Source organism: Vombatus ursinus, unplaced genomic scaffold (assembly GCF_900497805.2).
Source record: "Vombatus ursinus unplaced genomic scaffold, bare-nosed wombat genome assembly UNPS02014798.1, whole genome shotgun sequence".
NCBI lineage: Eukaryota > Metazoa > Chordata > Mammalia > Diprotodontia > Vombatidae > Vombatus > Vombatus ursinus.
The window spans coordinates 36506915-36527511 of record NW_020954576.1 but is presented as its reverse complement, the minus strand read 5'-3'; the positions used below and the strand labels follow the sequence as shown (position 1 = coordinate 36527511).

Below are 20597 nucleotides of genomic sequence, written 5' to 3'. Positions count from 1 at the left end.
GCGAGACAGAATGACAGAACATCATGATCAGTTAAAAGGATTTTAGATTTATTGATCACAGAAGTGGAATATTTGTGTGTTATGGCAAGATCAAGGGTATGAACATCCCTGTGTGTAGTTGAAATAGAGTTAAACAGGTATGGGGATCGAGTAGATTGAGGAACTGGGAGATAATGGTGTTTGAGGGATCACTGGCATGTATGCTAAAGTCCTCCACTATTAGGGGAGTTGGAATGGAAAAAATTATTGTGACCCATGCACTAAACTCTTTGAGAAAAGGGAGAGAATGACTTGGGAACTAGTAGGAAGTTGCCACCAGATTCTGTATTGGGTGGTATATTGGTGATGCTCAAAGGAGGCCATGTTGCTGAGTGATGGCAGAAGAGGGAGAGTCTGGCAGTGGCAATGAAATATTTGTGACTTTGTCTCTGGGACCAGTGTGTCAGAGGGTATGATAGACGGTGCCACCAGCATTAAAAGCCTGGCCAGGAATGCAATGTCATCTGGTATCAACTCTCTTTTCCCTTTTGTTTTTTTGTATCTCTAGTGCTTAGCACCGTGCCTGGAGCATAGCAGATGCTTAATAAATGTTCATTGACTGACTGGTGTGAACTAGGTCTCTGTATGTGGCAGAACATGGAAGGAACATAAGAAAAAGGGGCTAAGTATGAAGGGAAGTGTTTTTATCATTAAAATCTCGAGGGCACAATGAAAGCAATGGTTAGATCTGAGGTTAGAGGAGTTGATCTGAGGTAGATGGAAATGAGAGAATACATAGCAGTGGGGGAGGCTGTCTATTCTTAAACAGTCAGGGATTTAGTGTTACTAGGACTGGGAGAACAAATTTGCCATTGGAGAAAGAGATTATGAACTGTGTTGCCCTAAATGCTTGTTGACATGTATTCATTTCCTCCTCCTCCTCTTCCTTCTCTTCCTTCTCTTCCTCCTCTTCCTCCTCCTCCTTCTTCTCTCTCTCCTTTTTTAATAAGGCTAGCTCAGGTGTCTCTCCCATTTAGAAAACCCTAGATATAAAGATGTGAATTTGCGAAATGCACACCTGAAGTCCAGTGATTATTTGTAATACTAAAAAGTTTCTTTCATGAACAGAAATATGCCATCAAACTCCTTAAATAGTAAGCTCACCTCATGAAATTAGGAGTTGGTTTGTAGATTATCAGCTAACATACACACACACACACACACACACACACACACACACGTTTAGAAGAATGAGAAACACTGTAGAATTTCAGAGGTGCAAGGTGGCTGTTAGAATTCATTCAACTCCCTGCTCCTCATTCAATGTCAAGAGTCAATGCTAATTGAGGATCAGAAATGAAGCTCAGGCACCTCTGAAATAATCTAAATTAATAAAGAAATAGGACTGGCTTTATGAAAAATCAATTTACACACACAATTTTCAGGAGTAGATTTGTTACAAGTTTCTCTTATACTACTTGCTGCATACTTTCTTAACAGAAGTCAGCCAGATTTTGGTAAAGAGCTATGAAACATTATGCCAGACTCCTGAGAGGTTTTTGACAACCTGATCCTAGAATTTGAGAATGGTTGTTCAGCGACCAGAATCTAGAACTGGGAGTTTGTCATACTGAGTTGTATTCCTGATTTGGAAGCCAATGTATGGTGACCCATGCAACTTGCTTACTCGCTCAGTGCCTCCTGTTGTAGACAGACCCAAATGCCATCTATCTTCTAAGGCACTGGGCAAGCAGGTTATGTTGGCCTTCGTGTACTATATCCCTATGGGGCATGAAAGGGGTATACTCAGAGCACAGAAAGCCGCAGCTAAAGCCTTAGGCAAAACCATCTTTGCCTTTAAATTCCAGGTTACTTCTGCCAATGCTAGAGCTGGTGCCAATCAGAGAAACAAACAAACCCAGGATGGTGGCAGCAGTGATGGCAGCCACGCCAGGAGTGTTCCCTGTAAGCACCACCATGGAGTTCCTGGATGCCAAGGCTAAATGTAGTTCTTCTCTTGCTACTGCACAATTTATCACCGAGTTAATCAGGAAGAGATTTTATGGCCTGCTATCTGAAGCCCATTTTCAGGAGTGAAAGCCACTGGTTTAGAGGGAAATGGGCAGTTTATCCATTCCCTTCTCTTGAGAAATATTCTTCTTGTAACTGCACCACTTGGTCCCAAAGAGTTCCAAAACTTCTCAAGGGGGTTGGATAAGGGCTGTTAAGGTATTTAAACCTGCATGAACTCCATTTTTGTTCTCCTGCTGATTCTGCTGATGCTGCTCATTGTGCCAGCACATATGTTGCCCACCCCCACTGAGGGTGTCCCACTGCTAGTTCTCCATCCACTGCCACCTTCAAGAGGACTCATGCATCCATCGCACCTGCTTGATATGGCTTTTCTCAACCAAGTCCACCTGTCTATAAACAACAATGGAGAACCTGTGGGATACCCTTGTTATGTCACTACTGGAGACAGACATTTTACTGATGGGCTCAAAGGCCCTAATTTGAGAAGCGAAATAGATGAAGGGCATTAGGGCACCCTTGCCTAGCCTGCCAATCTTTCAGCCAGCAAAGTTGAGGACAGGCTCAGTGCCTTCTTGATCAAAGATGTGGTCTCGACTCCTGACAGTGAAGGGTAAAGCTAACAGCATTAAAACAATTCAGTTTAAGGGGACCTTAGAATCCTCCCTTGTTTTACAGATAAGGAAACTGGGGCCAAGAGAAGGGAGATAACATGTATACATTCACATTTGATTTTGAAGAGGTCATACTCGGAGTATAGAAGAGCAAAAAATTTGATGGCCAGCTGCTCAAATGCAGGTATCCTGACTCATAATCCCTCTCCTCTCTGCTTTTTGAACAATTTGCAAAATTTCTTAAGGTACTCACAACAAAGAGGATGAATGGATGAATTTGACAAATACTTATTAAGCTCTTACTATGTGCAAAGCAGTGAATTAGGTGCTGGGGATACAAAAATATTCCCTGTCCCTAAGATATCCTACAGTGGGGACAGAACACAGACACAGACAAATTAATACAAAGAAACCTAGGAGATAAGAGCAAACTTGAAAGAGAGAAGATTTTTCGTCAAGAAAGTGGCACCTAAATTGAGCCCTGAAAGAAGAGGATTCTTTAAGGTATAAATTGAGAAGGGGATATATTCCAGGTACAGGGACAGGAATATACCTCCCACAGAAGACTAGAGATGGAATGTTAAAATCAGGGAGCAGTTTGGAGTTACAGCTAGGACTGTGGACTATTAAACCATGAGACAAATTATTCTTCTCTGGGGGTCTTGAAAAAATAGGACTGAATTTTCTCCATCCAGAATGGAGGTTGGACCAACATAGTATCATAGTAGAAGTTAAAGAGGCATGGGGAAAAGAGTAGTGGATTAAGCATCCTGAAGCCTAGGGTTTAGTACCTTCTCTAATATTAGGCACTTGTGAGAAGGTGACCTTGTGAAAGTCACGTCACAACTCTGGGAATCAATCTGTTGAACTATAAGATGAAGGGTTTCGACTAAAGACTCTCTAAGATTCTATGAGCCTATGATTCTTTGAGGCATGTCTCACCTCATTGCCTCAGGATTAACCTACACTTTTATAAAGGTTAGTAGAGAATAGCAGTGACCTGTTAGCTCTGAAAATCCTTGCCTAGAGGTATATGAATTTGATGGAGTACTATTGGACAGTAAGAAATGAGGAAATAAATGACTTCAAAAAGACATAGAAAGACTTGTATGAACTGAGTCAGAGTCAAGTGAGCAGAAACAGAAGAATAATTTATATTATAACATCAATATTATAAAAATGAACAGTTTTGAGGACTTTTATAAACTGATGAAGAATGAAATGAATAGAACCAGGAGAAGAATTTGTACTGGAACAACACTGCAAAAACAAACAAATTTGAAAGCTGTAAGAACTATGATGAAGAAAATGACCATTCATGATCCCAGAAGACTGATGAAACATGTTATCCATTACAGAGAAGTGATACATCTAGGGTAAAGAATGAGATGATTTGTTTTGCATATTTGTTACATCTATGAATGTTTGTTATAAGGAAGAAAACAAACAAACCTCTGACTAGTGAGTAAGGATTCTGGAAAGCTGTCCAACTTATTCTACAGAGGCTATCTTAGATTTCCTTTTTTTTTAAACTTAAACATTTATTTTTATTGTGAACTTAATAACCATCTATAAAAACCAACATTTCACTGTAACAAAGAAGAACAAAATTGTCTAACTGTTAACTTTCTAATATTTTAATCTCATAGACTAGATGACCTGCCAACACATCGTCCAGAATTTAAGTTATAATAGTTTGCAGGAGAAAAATTTCAAAAATCAGAGGGGAAATAGTGGAGCCTGAACTGACCAGTTACCCTGCTTCTCTATACCAAAAGGAGATGAACAAAAATATCCATGAAGAGAGTGCTGCAATCTTGTCAATATTTAGTTTTTCATTTTCACATTCTGTAGTTTAGTATCTCTTTGCATTGTTAACCTTCAGAAAAAGGGAAGAAGTCAGGAATTCTAGAATGAGAATAAAATGGGGGATGGGCTCAATATGACAGAAGTACTTTGTAATTTGGACCCTGCTGTTATTGCTTCTCTTCTTTTTTAGGACCTTTCTAATGTGATAAAAATAGAGTCTAACCATTTAAGTAAAGGACAGAGCTCACTGTTCAGTTCAATACTTGATCTTGTGCTGTAAAATGGAACCTTGTGTGAGAGAATGACTAATAGAGTATCCCACATGGGAACACCAATAGACCTGCTTTAGGAGATTAAATGATTTAGCCTTCTACTCCTGAAAGCCATATTTTAAAGGGCCAGAAGTTTAATCACTGGAATCCTAGTTCCTTCAATAAAATCACAGTTTAATTAAAGTGTCTCATTCACAAAGCTATTGTCAAGGGTGTGTCAGCATTTTCACAATGAAATTTTACTTTCAGAAGGTTATAATTTTGAAACTTAATATGTAGATTTCCAGGCTTTGGTGATAATGGACATATTTTCCCCTGAATAACATCCTTAAGAGGATTTCTACCTTTTGGGACACTGCCTTGTAATGCAAGTTGTACAGGATGTGAGGGCAGAACCATGAAAATTGTCTCCAATGTCCAGATGATGAAAACTTGAACTGAAGGAAATAAAGTAAAAATTCAGCAGAGGAAAATGACCTGTAACATCATTTAACTCTTCATTCACATGTTGCTTGTATTTTACAGGTCCGGTCAGTATTCTATGATAAGACTTAGAAACAAGCAGGAAAGCAATATCTCTGTATGGGACAATTGGACTTAGAATAGATCCTCTAAACCTCTCATTGTTCAGAAAAGAAAACTGAAGCCTAGAGAGGTCAAATAGCTGATTAGGAAGTAAGGAAGAAAATAAACATTTATTAATTACTTATTGTATGCCAGGCATTGTGTAAAGAGATTTACAAATATGATCTCATTTAATTCTCACAACAACGCTGGGAGGTAGAAGCTAATGATCCCCACATTACAGTTGAGGAAACTGAGGCAAACAGAAGTTAAGTAACTTGCCCAGGGTAATACAAATAGTAAGTATTTGAGGCTTGATTTGAATTCAGGTTTTACTCATTCCAGACACATCACTTTATCCACTGTACCACTTCTCTGCCTCCAGTAAGGGAAATAAATAGAAGAAGTAGAATAAGAATTCAGATTATCTGATTCCAAATCCAGTGCTTTTCCCATTATACTATGCGATCTCATTCATTCATTCATTCATTCGTTCGTTCATTCAACAAACATTTATTAAATGACTATTATGCTAGGCACTGAGGAAGAGACAAAGATAAATAAAATATTCTCTCTGTACTCAAGAATCTTACTTTTTATGAGTGGATGCATAATAAATACAAAAATACAAAACTGAATACCTGTTATTACAAGTTGGTACAAGGTGTTTGAATCCAAAGGACAAGGATCACTTGCTGTTGGTGGGGGTGGGGATGTTCTCTGCTCCAGTCTAGGAGGTAGTTAGGACTTAAACAGGCAGAAATAGGGGAATTCCAAAAGTAGAGAAGGATATAGGCAAAAGAATGGAGGAAAGAAAGTCTGAAAAGTGGTGTTGAATTGGGGAATAGTTAATTTTCTTGAATCAAAATTATGAGTAAAAGTGTGAAATAATGGTAGAAAGCTGCTATGACATGAATGGACAAAAGAAGTCAGAAGGAAGAGCAGGTGTTAAGAGGGAAAGAAGTAGTAAGTTTCTGTTTACACATGTTGAGTTTGAGATACCGGTGGGATGGAAAAGTCAGTAATAAGCAGGTGGTTGTAAATTCAAGTCTGGATATTGGGAAAATGTTATGATGAAAGATAATGGGAACTGATAGTGAAATCATGGGCATAGGTTAGATTACCAAAGGAAAGGACAAAGAGTGAGTCAAAATCATAGACTTTTGGGATGCAAGATCCAGAAAGGGAAGGAGGAGCCATCAAAAAAGACAGAGTAGGAAGAATCAGAGAAATGAGAAAAGAACCAAGAAAGACTGGTGTCTCTGAGATCAAAAGAGAATGTATAAAAAAGAAAGTGGTCCATACCATCAAATGCTTCAGAAAAGTCAATGAATGTGAGGACTGAAATAAAAATAAATTGAATGTAATATAATACTGAAATAAATTCAATGTACTCACTGAAAGGTCGTAGGTGGTTCAGTTTCAATCAAGTGGTTAGGTTGTGTTAAATTTTTATTTTGTTCTGGTCCCATTGACCACTACCCCTTTCTAGTCAATACAGGAAGTTTTGTGAGTAGTCAATGTGAAAGGGCAACAGCAGAGAATAAGATTGCAAAGGGAAACCTGGAAGTCACCTACAAACCACCTCTAAGATCAAAGGAACACAAAATTTGCAAATTGTATCATACGTTAACCCAAATTTGCATCCTAGTAACATGCTAAATCAGGAGAAATCATCTCGATACTGTTTGTCAAGGTTCTGGTTCTATGATATGTGAATTCCAGACAAGCTCCAGACCAGCAGAACATCAAAAAGATGCCGATGACTTTGAGATGATGAATTTGAAGTTTTACCAATAACTTTGAGATGATTCAGATATATTAATGAACTAGTCCTAAGATGACACAGACTGGAGTTGGTCTGTTTCCAAAAGAACAAAACAAAACAAAAACCCTATGAAAATGAGACCTCAGACTCATGCCCTCCAAACTCTTCCATCTCCATCAGGTTCATGTTGCTGAGTGCTCCCAACTCTAATTTGTGGTTGCATGAGTGATTTTCTCTGCTTCTCCCCCTCCCCATCCTCTTCCTCACACTGCTTGCCTTACTTTGCCATCCCATCCTGGTCCCACACTGCCCACCTCTGTACCACTTTTTACCATTTGTCTCTGCCTTTATGGGTTTTTTGTCTCTCCTATGCTCTATTTAATTAAAGTATAATTGCTACCCTGTTTCCTGCTGACAACTGTGGCCTTTCTGGGTGAGTACCCATAAAACCAGATGTTCCTTTCCCCATTTCAAAATTTCCTAATTTTACAAATTATCAGCTCATAGGAATAGAAGCCAGACTAAAGTGGTTGAGGAGTAAATGAATGGCAAGAAAGCAGAGAGAGAAATTGTAATTTACATGTTCAGAAAGTTTGGCAGTGGAAGAAAAGAGAAAGATAATGTGGTTCTTTTAAGTGTGGGGGCCCAAGTTATATTTGTGAGTAAAAGGGAAGGAACCAGTGGGAGAGGAGATATGGAGATGCAGAAGAGTTTGGGGTCAAGTCTTTAATGAAATGGGACAAAAGGAATCAAGGGCACAGGTGAAGATATAAGACTTGACTAGGAAGGCCATCTCTTCCTCTGAGACTAGAGGGAAGGAGAAGAGAATACTTGAACAAAAAGAGGTTCTTATGTAGGGAGAACAGGAGGTGGACTAGCAGATGACTGTGGAGAGACAGCATGGTATGGTGGGAAGAGCATAGGATTTGGAATCAGAAGACATAGGTTTGAACCCCTGATCTGGTCATCCTAGCTCCATAACCAGCTCTCTATCACCTATGCCTCATTGTCTTGGTAACTATTATGGTAATTATTTTAATCTTGGTTATAAACTAATGTCTTGTACTGTCCATGCATATTGCTTCAACTTTCAAGAGGTTTTAAAAAATTTAGTGAGCTCATTCTCTTGTATTTTGAAAATCATGCAAATTATTACATCATCTTCTTCATCCTTCCGACCTGAGTTTATCTCACCTGTTTCATGTCACCTCACCCACAACACCAGCCACTTTGTTCTCCTCTCTGGCCTCCCATAGCATTTATTGTCTGGCGCACAGGTCTTAGCACATGATTGTATTCTACCCTGTATTATTCAGTGATTATTTTTTGTGTGTGACACGTCTCTCCAAACAGTGTAAACTTCTTGAGGGTGGCTATTATATAATATACTCTATGATTTTGGACACACAGTGGCATTCATTAAAGACTTGTTGTAGTAAATAGAATTATATGGACCAAGAGGGTTTGTAGCACACACAAAACATCACAGTTTTGCCTCATGCAATTTTGACTGTATAATCCCATAGATCTCTTTAATAATGCAAGAATTGAACTCATCTTCCAATTTGATGTTGGCATCACCCATGGGACACAGAGAAGTCAAGTATAATAATTTCCAGATTCACAGAAGTGAGGGTTTCCCTTAACAATGGATAATTCAAGTCAGTGGTAGAGTCAACAATAGACCTCATTTCCTCATTCCCAGACCAGTACACTGCCCATTAACTATGCTGTTTTGTGCCTTTTTAAGAGACTTCAACAGCTTCAGTCCTTCTGAAGGAAAACTGCAAGTGAGTCATGAAAATTAATTAAGCTATTCCAATAAAATCATAAAAAGATAACAGAAATATCACTTGTTATAGCTGATTAGTTATGTCACCCACATTCTTACCCTCACTGTGAATGCAGTCATGGTTCGAACATTAAATGTTGGATCCTTTTGTCTCTCTTGGTAGATAATACGATAGTGGGAGATAATACCATTGGGAGACTCTGGCTTGGTCCAATTCAGCAGCACAGAGTAAGCACTGGTAGCTTGAGCCTGGGGAGCTTGCATACCCTCAGGAGGGGCTTCCATTGTCTGTGCTGATGACCACAGACTCTCCACAGAACCTTTGGAGTTATGAGCTCTGACACGATATTCATAAAATGTGAAAGGCTTCAAAGTATCTGAAGCATCAGTAAATTCAAGAGCTCCTTCAGACCAGATAAACAGAAGTGACTCCTCTTCAATGCCAACAGTACGTCTGAAAGACAACAAAGAAAACAAATGGTTATGACATGATTCTGTATAACTGGCTATATAGGTATGTTAAGGAAACCATCAGGATGATAGGATTTACGGATGAAATTAGAGCTAATCTTATCCAACTCCCCTATTTTATCGATGAGGAAATACAGGCTCAAAAGTGGGAGGGCATGGGGTATAGTCACCTTTCTAGGGCTATCTAATAAATGAGTAGCTGAACTGGGCTTTTAACACAGGTCCCCTAACTGTATCAATGAAGCTTCTGCTGGTAAGGAATAGTAGAAGCCTGAACCAACATAATCTGTGTGGGAATACATATGTCATGCAGTAAGAATTAGATTTTAGAATTCTATAAAATGTAAGAGTCTCTTGATACAAGCGAGGAGATATACAAGGTAGAGTATGGGCTGACTGATGTCTAAAATACCTTCCTACTTTCAGATTCTATTCTAGGAAACAGATAAATCCACCCTTCGCCTACTTTGGGCTTCTAATCATCCAAGGCTTAAGTGTCTGGAGTTCCCAAACTCATGAAGGTAACTGAGCCTAAAAGTTTAGCTTAGTTAGTAGGAAGTAGCTTTGGTTATTTTATATGAAAAGTCTATGCAAAAAAAAAATAAGAGAGAGTGAAAGGTTTAAAGATCTGGAGCAGCAATGACTCAAGAGGTCCTTCAGACCAGATGAGCTAAAGGGCCTCCCCTTCAATGCCTTAGGAGACTTTGGCTTTGTCATTTAAGAAATCTGAATCATGATCTATGTAATTTCTGCATCAATGCATCTTCATTACCAACTAAAATGGTGGTGTACTAGATAGAATCCCTGGGCCTGGAGTCAGGAAGACTCATCCTCTTGAATTCAAATCTGGTCTCAGACACTTACTCAGCTGTGTGACCCTGGGCAAGTCACTTCACCCTGTTCACCTCAGTTTCCTCATCTGTAAAATGAGCCGGAGAAGGAAAAGCCAAACCACTTCAGGGTCTTTGCCAAGAAAACCCCAAATGGGTTCATGGAGAGTCAGACATGACCGAAACAATTGAACCAGATTAGAAAATGAAAGTTTTCTTTTAGTAAATTGTATAGACAAAAACCCTAGAAGATAGGCCCTGAACTCCAAGAGCTCACAATTCTGGTCACACGCTTTAATTTTTATATTAATTAGACCCATCAAAGTGTAAAGTATATGATGATGATGGATATTGCTTTGGGTGCGGACAGCGGAGAGACCTGTGAATTCATTTGTATAGTGAACTCATGGCAAGGAGAACCCCTCTACCAATACAAATCAGCAACTGTTATGCAAATTATAATCTTAGAAAGTCCTGGCAGCATCAAGAGATTTGGTGACTTATCCAGGGCCATAAAACCAATATGTTGGACTTGATGGCCTCTTAGGTTTCATTCTTTGGAGGGCACATGACCTTGTTCTTGCCCTTAATGCAGACGACTATAGGTCATTTTCTGATGACTTGACATGGGAAGCATTTGTACCCCATTGTGCTTTAGGTACATGCAGGGCCACATCTGGATTTCTAGTTTGAGGTCTGCATCTCTCAACATCAAGCTGCAGGCTACATGATGCCACCTCAATCAAAACACTACCATTTATTTTTGATGAGTTATAGAAGGGCAGAAGAGGGACAGTGTCTGAAGAGAGGAAAAAAGAACTACACATTTTCAAACAAAAAGAAGGAAAATCTTGGTAATTCTTTCATCTTCATCAACACTGATGCCTAATGGCACCAGTCATCTTTGCCGCTTCCATAGGCTCCTCTTGGGCTCAGGCCCTAGCCCCAGCCCTGCCCCTCCATGATGATTTTGATCATTTTTATTGAACTCTCACAAATTCTTAAACTGTAAAGTAGAGATGTTTTAATAAAACTGTGACACTGAAGAAAAAAGGAGGGGACTTCAAACCGTGAATTATTTACTCTCTGAATGTAATAAGATCAAATACGGTTCTAGTCCCATGTTTATGCAGAAGCACAAGCGAAGGATGCAACGTGGTTAAGTATTTAGTTCTTATCATTGTTGAATATTTAATGAATGAAACTTATGGTGAGGTAAATGGTTCCATCTGTGGTGCTAAAAAACAGAACATCTTCATGTCTGAATAAACTTTGAACAGAAGTGGTTGAGCAGGCTGTAATCATTTCAATCGACTTAAGATTTAGGATTCAACTGCTCATTTAACTGGAAGCACTTCCTCCTGAATAGCCAATCTCTTCTTTGCATAAAATCATTTTAGGCATGTTTTGGATGGCGGTTTCTAACTAGAGTTAGAGGACTGTTGTGACGATCTAGTGAGATGATGTATGTAAAGTGCTTGGTAAATTGTAGAGTCTTTTTAAAATGTTAGATATCATTAACAATGTTGTATAATTTGATACTTCATACAATCCATAATTTCATAGGTCAGGGTTCTATTTGCTGGTATAGATTGCAATCCTTTACTTCAGCAGACAGTCTTTGTGACTTGCTATGGCAAAATAAAGTTAGCAATATTTTCAGGGTGAGCTTCTTCATATTTGGCTGGGATCATCTTGAAATGACAGAAACATAATTCGTCACCAATGTCGCATTTATTGTCAGTCTTTTCCTGTCTATTAATTACTTCCCTATTGCCTACAAACATGCCTGAAAATACCTCATTATAGGCCCATAATCAAAGTTTTTTTCCCCTCTTTGTGAGACAAGCTTGTACTGTAATGACATATTTTTTTTAACAAGTCAAAGTTATATTCATGATATGATGAGAAATTGAAGTGTATTTTAGAAGAAAACCAAACAGCAAAGTATCATATTACTTGGCCCTAAAGGGGAATAAAGAAGATGGACAAAAATAATTATTTACTATATATTTTCATCCACAAAGACAAATTATGGTGCCATACCACGATGTGAAGCTGAATGTGTTGATAGGCAATCCTTCCACACTTCCCTTATCAACTCACTATCCCGCACTCCAAAGCAGCTCTTTTCATCTCTCTTCAAATCTCCCAAGGCTCCCCTGCCCCGATCCCAACCCTGAGAACCTTGCCTCATATTTTACAGAAAAATTAAGTTCATTCACTGCAAGCTTCCTCTTCTCCCTCTTCCTCATATCACTAAGATGTCATGTGCCTCATTTGTTCCTGTCTCACATGAAGAAATGACCCTACTCCCTATCAAGGCAAAACCCCCTACCTACACAAGTTGATCTTATTCAGTTACAACTCTTCCAACAACTTGCCCCTTCTCTTATTTATCTTCAATTTTTTACCAAGTTTTTTAACCAATTTTCCATTTTTAAAAATCAATCTCTTATTTATCTTCAATTTTTTTCCTTATCTATTGACTACTTCCCTACTGTCTAAAAACATCCCTCCCCACCGCCAAACCCTCATTTGATCCTTTCATTCCTGTTAATTATCATCCTACATCTCATTTTATTTTTATGGTTAAACTCCTTTAAAAGGTTTTCTACAATAAATGCCTCTATTTCCTCTTCTCTCTTTTCATTTTCTTCTTAAGCCTTTACAATCTGGCTTCTGACCTCACCATTCCACCAAAACCTTTCTCTCCAAAGTTAACAATGATCTCTTAATTGCCAAATCTAGGGGCCTTTTCTCAATCCTCATCCTTCTTGACTTCTCTGCAGCCTTTGACACTGTTGATCACTCTCTTCTCCTTGATATCCTCTTCTCTTTAAGTTTTACAGACACCACTATCTCCTGGTTCTCCCACCTTTCATATCATTCCTTCTTAGTCTCCTTCTCTGAATCATCATCCAACTCATGATCACTAACTGTAGGTTTCCTACCAGGTTTTGTCCTGTACCTTCTTTTCTCCCTCTAAGCTACTTTACTTAGCGATCTCATCAACTACCATAGTTTTAATTATTACCACTACTCTGAGGATTCTTCAATCTACCTTTCCTGCCCTAACCTCTCTGCTAACCTCACAATTTGCGCTTCCGTTGAGACATCTCACATAGGATGTCTAATAGACATGTTAAATTCAACACATCTAAAACTGAACTTATCAACTTTTTCCCTAAATACTCCCTACCCCCTTCCAAATGTCCCTCTTACAGTTAGGTCCACCATCTCATGACTGGAGTACTGCAATAGCTTGCTGGTAAGTCTGCCTGCCACAAGTCTTGCTCTACTCTGATCTATCCTCTTTTGATGCTAAAATGATTTTCCTAAACTGCAGGTCTAGCCATGTTACACACATCTCACCCCATTCAATAAAATAGAGTGGCTCCTTATCACCTCCAGGATTAAATACAAAATCTTCTGTTTGACATTGTTCCACAAATAAGACACTCCATCTATCTACTTTAAGTATTTTCCCTGACTATCCCACATGCCTGACATTCCTTAAGTCCCAACTAAAATTTCATCTTCTACATGAACCCCTTTTAATTCTAGTTCCTTTTCTGTATTTTCTATTTAACCTATGTATAGCTTGTTTGTACTTGATTTCTTGTTGTCTCCCCCATTAGATTGTAATTTCCTTGAAGGCAGGGACTTTTTTTTACTCTTTCTATCCCCAGAACTTAGCACAGTGCCTAGTAGATGGTAGGTGCTTAATAAATGATTATTGAAATTTAAAAAAAATATTAAGCACTTACTAGTTGCCAGACACTGTCCTAAGGGCTGAAGATAAAAATAGAAAAGTAAAACTGTCCCTGTTCTCAAGGAGCTCATATTCTGATGAAGGAGACAAGGCATATAGCAAGTTTTTGCAACATGCCATATGGAAAGAATTCTTGGTCCTTTGGGTGCAGTTGCAAAACAGATGGTGATGCATCTTCTTTAATGTTTTTTTCTAGTGGTAAAAGCATATCTGCTTTTGATGTTGAACCATTTGACAGCACCAAGGACTCTGGTGGCAAAAACTTTCCCTTCCTGGCCTTCAGTAACTGTGGTTGTTGAAAAGGTTGGAACTATAATATATAGATAGACTGCAGCCAGGTCATGTCCCCTTGATGGTTGCATCTTTGGATTATGGATGTAGGGCCTGGGCTGAAAATGGAACTAGTGGTCTAGGGATAAAGCCATTACCTGGGACCTTGGGCTTTCAACTGATGGTGGTTGTTCATTGCCTAATTTTGGAGATAGGGAGGATGGTGGGCCCCTTTTCCACAAGAGTTGCTCCCCTCAATGACGACTGTAAGAGCCAGTGCTTTGAAGGACCCTGATATTCACAAGGCAAAGAATATAGCTGATTCTCCTAAGCTATAAAGTATCAAGTACCAAGTATCAAGCTATTCAAGTATCATCTTGGTGACAGGCTATGCAACTTGTTGAAGAACCAGCTTCTCTAACTGCAAAGTATATTATCAATATACTAGTCATAGGTAATGGTTAATTTGTCAAAGGTAACCCATAAAATAAATTTTGAAATTGTCTTTAGAACTGTGTGGTAACTTGCCACATAATGACGACATGATTTAAAAGGGGGAATTGGTTACTGATTCACACAAGTTTTGATCTTATGAATACCATTTTATCTGTTGGTACTCTAAATATAATTACTAAATAAATATGATAAAATGAACAACATAAATATTGACATTCTTGCTAAAAAACAAAGTCAGTAGACACTAGGAAGTAGTGGATAAGTTGAAGAAAGAGATTTTTGGCAAGATGATTGAGTTTGTGTATGAATTCCACACTTACTTATCACCTTAAAAAGACCACCTGAAATGTACCAATTGAAAGAATAACAAAAAAAGAAGAAAGAAAAAGGGAAGAAATGCATTTATAGCAATCCCCACAGAAAAATCAGCAGCATGGAGAAATGAACAAGAAAAACATTAAACAAAAAAAGCATTCTAAATATGATCAAGAAATGCTATGGAATAATAAAATTGCTAGGATAAATGAAAGAAAAAGAGAAAAGTTCTTCAATAATTACAATTAGGATTCTAGAAAGGAAGGAAAGAAATAAACATTTATTAAGCACCAACCAGGCATTGTGCTAACACCTTTCCAAATAATTTTCTCATTTAATCTTCACAACAACTCTGAGAAGTAGGTGTCATTATTATTCCCATTTTATACTTAAGGAAACTGAGGCAGAGAGATTAAGCAAGTTATTTAGGATCGCATAGCTAGTAAGTGTCTGAAACCATATTTAAACTTTGAATAGGGAAAAATAAACAACAATCATGAAGATAAATATAAATGGGATGAACTCACCCATACCATGGAGGAGGGCAGCACAATGAATTATGAAGCAAAACCAAGCAATTTGTTATGTAGAAGACACGTACTTAAAATATACAGAGTTAAAATGAAGGGAAAGAGCAAAGGTTGTTATTCTTCTAATGAATCCCCACTCCCCAAAAAAGGAAAAGCAGCAACCATGATTTCTAACAATGCAACAGTCAAAACAGAAGCAATCAAGAAAGGCAAACATGAAAGTCACACCATGCTTAAAGGATCATAAATCATGAAATAAATCTGTCTTAAATACTTATGTACCAACTATCACAGAAAGCTAAGAGAATTACTCTAAGGCCTGCAGAGTAAGTGATTTTTTTTTTTTTTTGCCAACTGCCATTATATACAAGAACTTCAGCATAAAAGTCAATGTCCCCATGAACATCCTGTTCCCTCCTTATTTATTAACCTCTTCAACTTTAATCCACTGTATCCACCATAAGAATGGTTACACTTGTGACCATCATCAAGGCCCAAAAAAGACATATGAAAACAACTTTTCTAATTTCTTTGTAGAGGTGGAAAATTACATAGTATTGGATTTGGTAATTTTGTTAGTTGGGTTTTCTGACTTTTTCCTCCTCTTTCTTATTATTTCTTAGATATTCAATATTCAAGATGTTGTTCACTTGGATGGGGAGGGGAAGAGACATATTAAGAAATGGAGGTGATATTTAAGTGAACTATATCATTAAGCATCTAAGGCTGTAAAAAAGGAATTTTAACTCTGAGCAATGGAAAAGTCAGTGATGGTCCTGGAGAAGAAATAATGAAATATAACTCTTTTTTTGTGAAAAAGAAGTGGGGACTGAAGGAATATTTCATATGCTGCAAGATATGGTTTCTAAGTCTTTTTGGTGGGGGGCTTGTTTTCTTAATCAAAATGGAATGTTCGGTCTAGAAGGACAATAGGAGAAAGACTGACAGGAAGATGAAATACATCAGTAAATATATTTAAAAAATCTTTAAGAAAATGACCTACGCATGTATTAAGGAGCCCTTTGAGGAAAATATTAGAAAGGAAAACAAAGATTTGATAGATTAAATATAGAGATAAATATGTCTAATGATCTGATTATCAATAGCAACAAGACACAAAATAAGGATACATATGCTTTCCAAAGCTGTTCACCACCACTATGGAGGACTCCCTATGGGTGGGAAGGTCCTCTAGGTGTTCTTGTTCATGGATGATATGTTGGTTACATTTTCTGACTCTCCAGATGACATGCTTATTGCATTCTGAAACTCTCAAAAGAGAAGAATTTAAATATCCACAGATGAAAAACAAACAGATGCCTTTTATCTAGATTATGACAGTCAGACAGGCAGCCCTCTGAGCCATTCCATTAGTAAATTTATTAAATTCAATTAAACAAGCATGTATTGAGCACCTACAATGTTCAAAGCACTAGGTTCAAGGAATGCAAAGGCAAAAAAATAAAATAGAGGATTGTTTAAATAGTTCATCAGTAGTGCCTTACTTGCAGAGCAAAGCTCACTAGCTTTGGACTATGTAGGTCAGATAGGAAGATGATTGCTTGTTTACAAGTCCCAAAGTTTCTGTTCTGGGACAAATTCATTCTATAGGGTACACTATGAGTCTAGTAGAAACTATAGTGGACCCTGTGGGAGATTAGGGTTCTACCAGAATACCAAAGGCTGGCCTCAATGGCAATCTAAAGTTCAATTTCCCTCTGCAGGAGATAGTGGAGCACCTTATATGTTTATGTTTATGTTTATTGGCTTCTGTGAATTCTTCACCTTATGCATTTTCTGTGGGATAAAAAATTGGTTGTCTTACTTAGATGCATTTCTACCTTTAGAGCCCGTAAGAGAGGTGGAATACTGTTAACTCCCTGTGGGGAAACTTTAACACAAGCAAAATGGAAGCTCTGTTTAGAGATTGACCTGTAATAAGTGGAGATTTGACTAACAGAGTCCAAGAGATATACTGGCTTTGTTGGATTAACCTCAGGATTAAAAAGAGTGTATATACATAGGCCCACAGTCTGGACTGCAGGTTAGGTCTTTATGGTTGAATCAAGGTCCATGCTTCTTCCAACCTAATACCTGAATTTTCTTCCACACTATTATATCTTCTTATGATCAATGTTGAAATCATGTTAGATCTGGAACCACTAAAAGAATCTGGGGCAGATATTGGAAGATGGAGTTTAAGGAAGAGGGATGGCAGAGAAAGGGAATGACTGGAAAGGATTATTAAAAATTTTAACATTTATTCCTTGTCTTATCAATGTTCTATTGGAGTCATCTCCCATTTAATGAATCATTCAAAGTTCTTAGTGTTACAGTAGAAGGACTGAGGTATATGAAGTCAGAAGACCTGGGTTTGAATCCTGACTCTGCCTCTTGATACTTATATGACCTTGGACAGAGGCACTTAATCTCTAGGCACCTCAGTTTCTTTTATAAAATTGGTAGGTTCACCTAGATGACCTCTAAGTTTCCATCAAAGCCTAAATCTATGATGCTAAGAATTCTCTATCATTTCTGAGAAAAGGTTCACCATTTCTTTTGTAATAGAGTCTCCTAGCTAGCAGGAATGTAATTTCTTTTGTAAAGTGTCTTGCAAAATGACATTCACATAGGGTGGTCTGACAGATCCTACCTGATGAAAACATAGCTTAGGAAAGGACAGACACAAGCTGATAGCATAGTGCTGAAAGATCTTTGATTTATCATATAAAACGATTATTCACTGATAAAAGAATCACCCTCTCAATATGCTAGGTTCTACAGCACGTGAATAAACTGGTACAAAACCAGGTATATATGGTTTCCTACAGAGATCTAATGTCTGATGTCTCACCTACCATTGTAAAACTTATTTAATTGTTGGTTTTCAAAAGACAAGAAGGAAAATCTCATACAAAGCATTTATATGATCAATAACATAAATTAAGTACTAGATAACACTAATGAAACAACAGCCAGTATTATAGCTCATAGACATGACCCTGTGTGGGTTGAAAACATTATAAGCATCTTATCTTTTGGGGGTGGGGAGCAGACAGCTTTTAATTGGATAATATCCAGAGGCAACCATTTAGACATCAGAAGAAAATTACCAAGGGAGAGAAAAAGTGATTTTTTTTTTGGCAGAGTGACAATCATTTTGCAAACATTTTCAGAATGAGATTGACAGGCAGGCTTCCTGCAATTTTAATGAAAAGATCTGCATAGGCCAGTTCACGAAATATTCTGTAGTTTGAGTTAAATGAATTTCCTTTGGTAGTGATACAATAAGAAGGCAAATGATGAAGAAGAAATTACATGTCATCACCTTCCCAGAAATACTGCAGGCTTGTTGTTATGACGATATGAGGGCCAATATAGAGCCTTGGAATGAAAAAGAACCATGTGCCTATACTCTATTCCTGTCCTTACAAATTTCAGATTTTTTTTTTTGCAGCTATCGAAGAAAGATTTGATATTGTTGTTGTCTAAGCACATTTAAACTTCAGCTGAAATAACTGCCAAGTGATTCATGCCTATGTAGGTGAATATAACGATTGTATCTGGAGCCCCAGTGCGCCATTTTCATTTCACTTTAAATAAAAAACAAAATGTATCTATGTCAGTCAGTGCCCTTCTGCTGTACTCAGAGGTATCCAACAGGCTACAATTATGATTGTGAAGTGATTGTGTCACATTGGAGGAAGGTTTATTGCTTTTGAGTCTGCTAGGCAGTAACACATTCTGTTTCATATTACTCTTTATATCATTGTTTGGCTGTGACTAGAATAATCAAATGCCATCAAATGCTGTCAAATTCAATTTACAGTATTTTTCATTGAAGCGGGCTTTCTGCATTATATTTCCTGTTTTCCCTCTCTATAGCTGCCATGGAATACTCAACATAATCATGAGCTTTATTTACAAAACCAACAGAGTGAAACCACGTCCTGGGCTATAACAGATACTTTATTTCCCCTTATTCAGAATAGGGATTTGATGTGCTTTTCTCATACAATTAGCATTAAGTAGATGAAAGAAAACTATTTCCAGAGGATGGGCATTTTTAGAGCCTGCACTAATGTGCTTAGCACAAAATGTAAATTCACATTAGTCATTTTTACGTGTCCGTGTTGTATTTGAATCAGAAATATTATTCTTCAAATTAATGTTTGCTGAGAAGAAATTTGGCTTGTTCATTTTCAGTAATATCATTTACATAACCAGAAGTTCAATAATACTTCTTCTTTTGGCAATTTTGCTAAAAACTCTTAATTTGGCATGGAAGCTGAAACTTAAGCTAAGGGGCTTGAGATTTGAAGTTACATGGGGACAATGATCAAGTCTAGAGGGTGAGGATCTTGGGTTGGATTTCATCCAGAAGATCCCTGAATTTAAGGTTGATAAGAAACCTTTGTCATGCTTTATACACTCAACATACTTATTTGGTGCATTTGTTTTGTATGCATATTTTTATGATGACTTTGTGTCAGTGCTTCCTGTATTAAACAATAAACTCCCAGCAGACAGGGATTCAGTTCAAATTGTTTTTTACAAGGCTCATCATAATGTCACATGTAGACAGGTGAGACTCTGAGAAAATATGGCATACTGGAAAAAGTCCAAAACTCTGATACTTGATTTCTTCTTGGCATTGTGCCATCAACTCACAGAATGCCTATGTGAAAGTCTGTTTGGGCCTCAGTTTCCTCAACTGTAAAATTAAGGAGTTGAACTATGTGACCTCTAAGAAGTTGCACATTAGATAAAGCACTGGGCCTGGAGTCAGTAAGGACTGAGTTGAAATTCTGTTTCAGATATTTGCAGCTGTGTGGTCCTGTGAAAGTTACCTGACTTGTTTGCCTCGGTTTCCTCAACTGTCCAATATAAATAAAAAATAGCACCTACCTTTCAGAGATGTTGTGAGGATCAAATGAGATAATATTTTTTAAAGCACTTAGCACAGTGCCTGGAATATAGTAAATGCTCAGTAAATCCTTCTTTGTCTCTCCCTTTCCTTCCTTGCCTCCCATCCTCCCTTTCTCCCTCCTCTTTTTCTTTCTCTCTTTCTTTCCTTTCTTTCTTTCTTTCTTTCTTTCTTTCTTTCTTTCTTTCTTTCTT

At 37.8% G+C, this 20597-nt stretch overlaps 1 protein-coding gene across 1 annotated transcript in view; it reads right to left on the bottom strand.

Moving 5' to 3' along the window:
- The window catches only part of USH2A (usherin), a 944914-nt gene that overhangs the window by 122676 nt on the left and 801641 nt on the right, over nt 1–20597 (bottom strand). The window contains exon 60 of the mRNA XM_027871555.1: nt 8929–9283. Within this exon, the coding sequence (XP_027727356.1) occupies nt 8929–9283 (355 nt within the window). The remainder of the gene's footprint in view (nt 1–8928; nt 9284–20597) is intronic.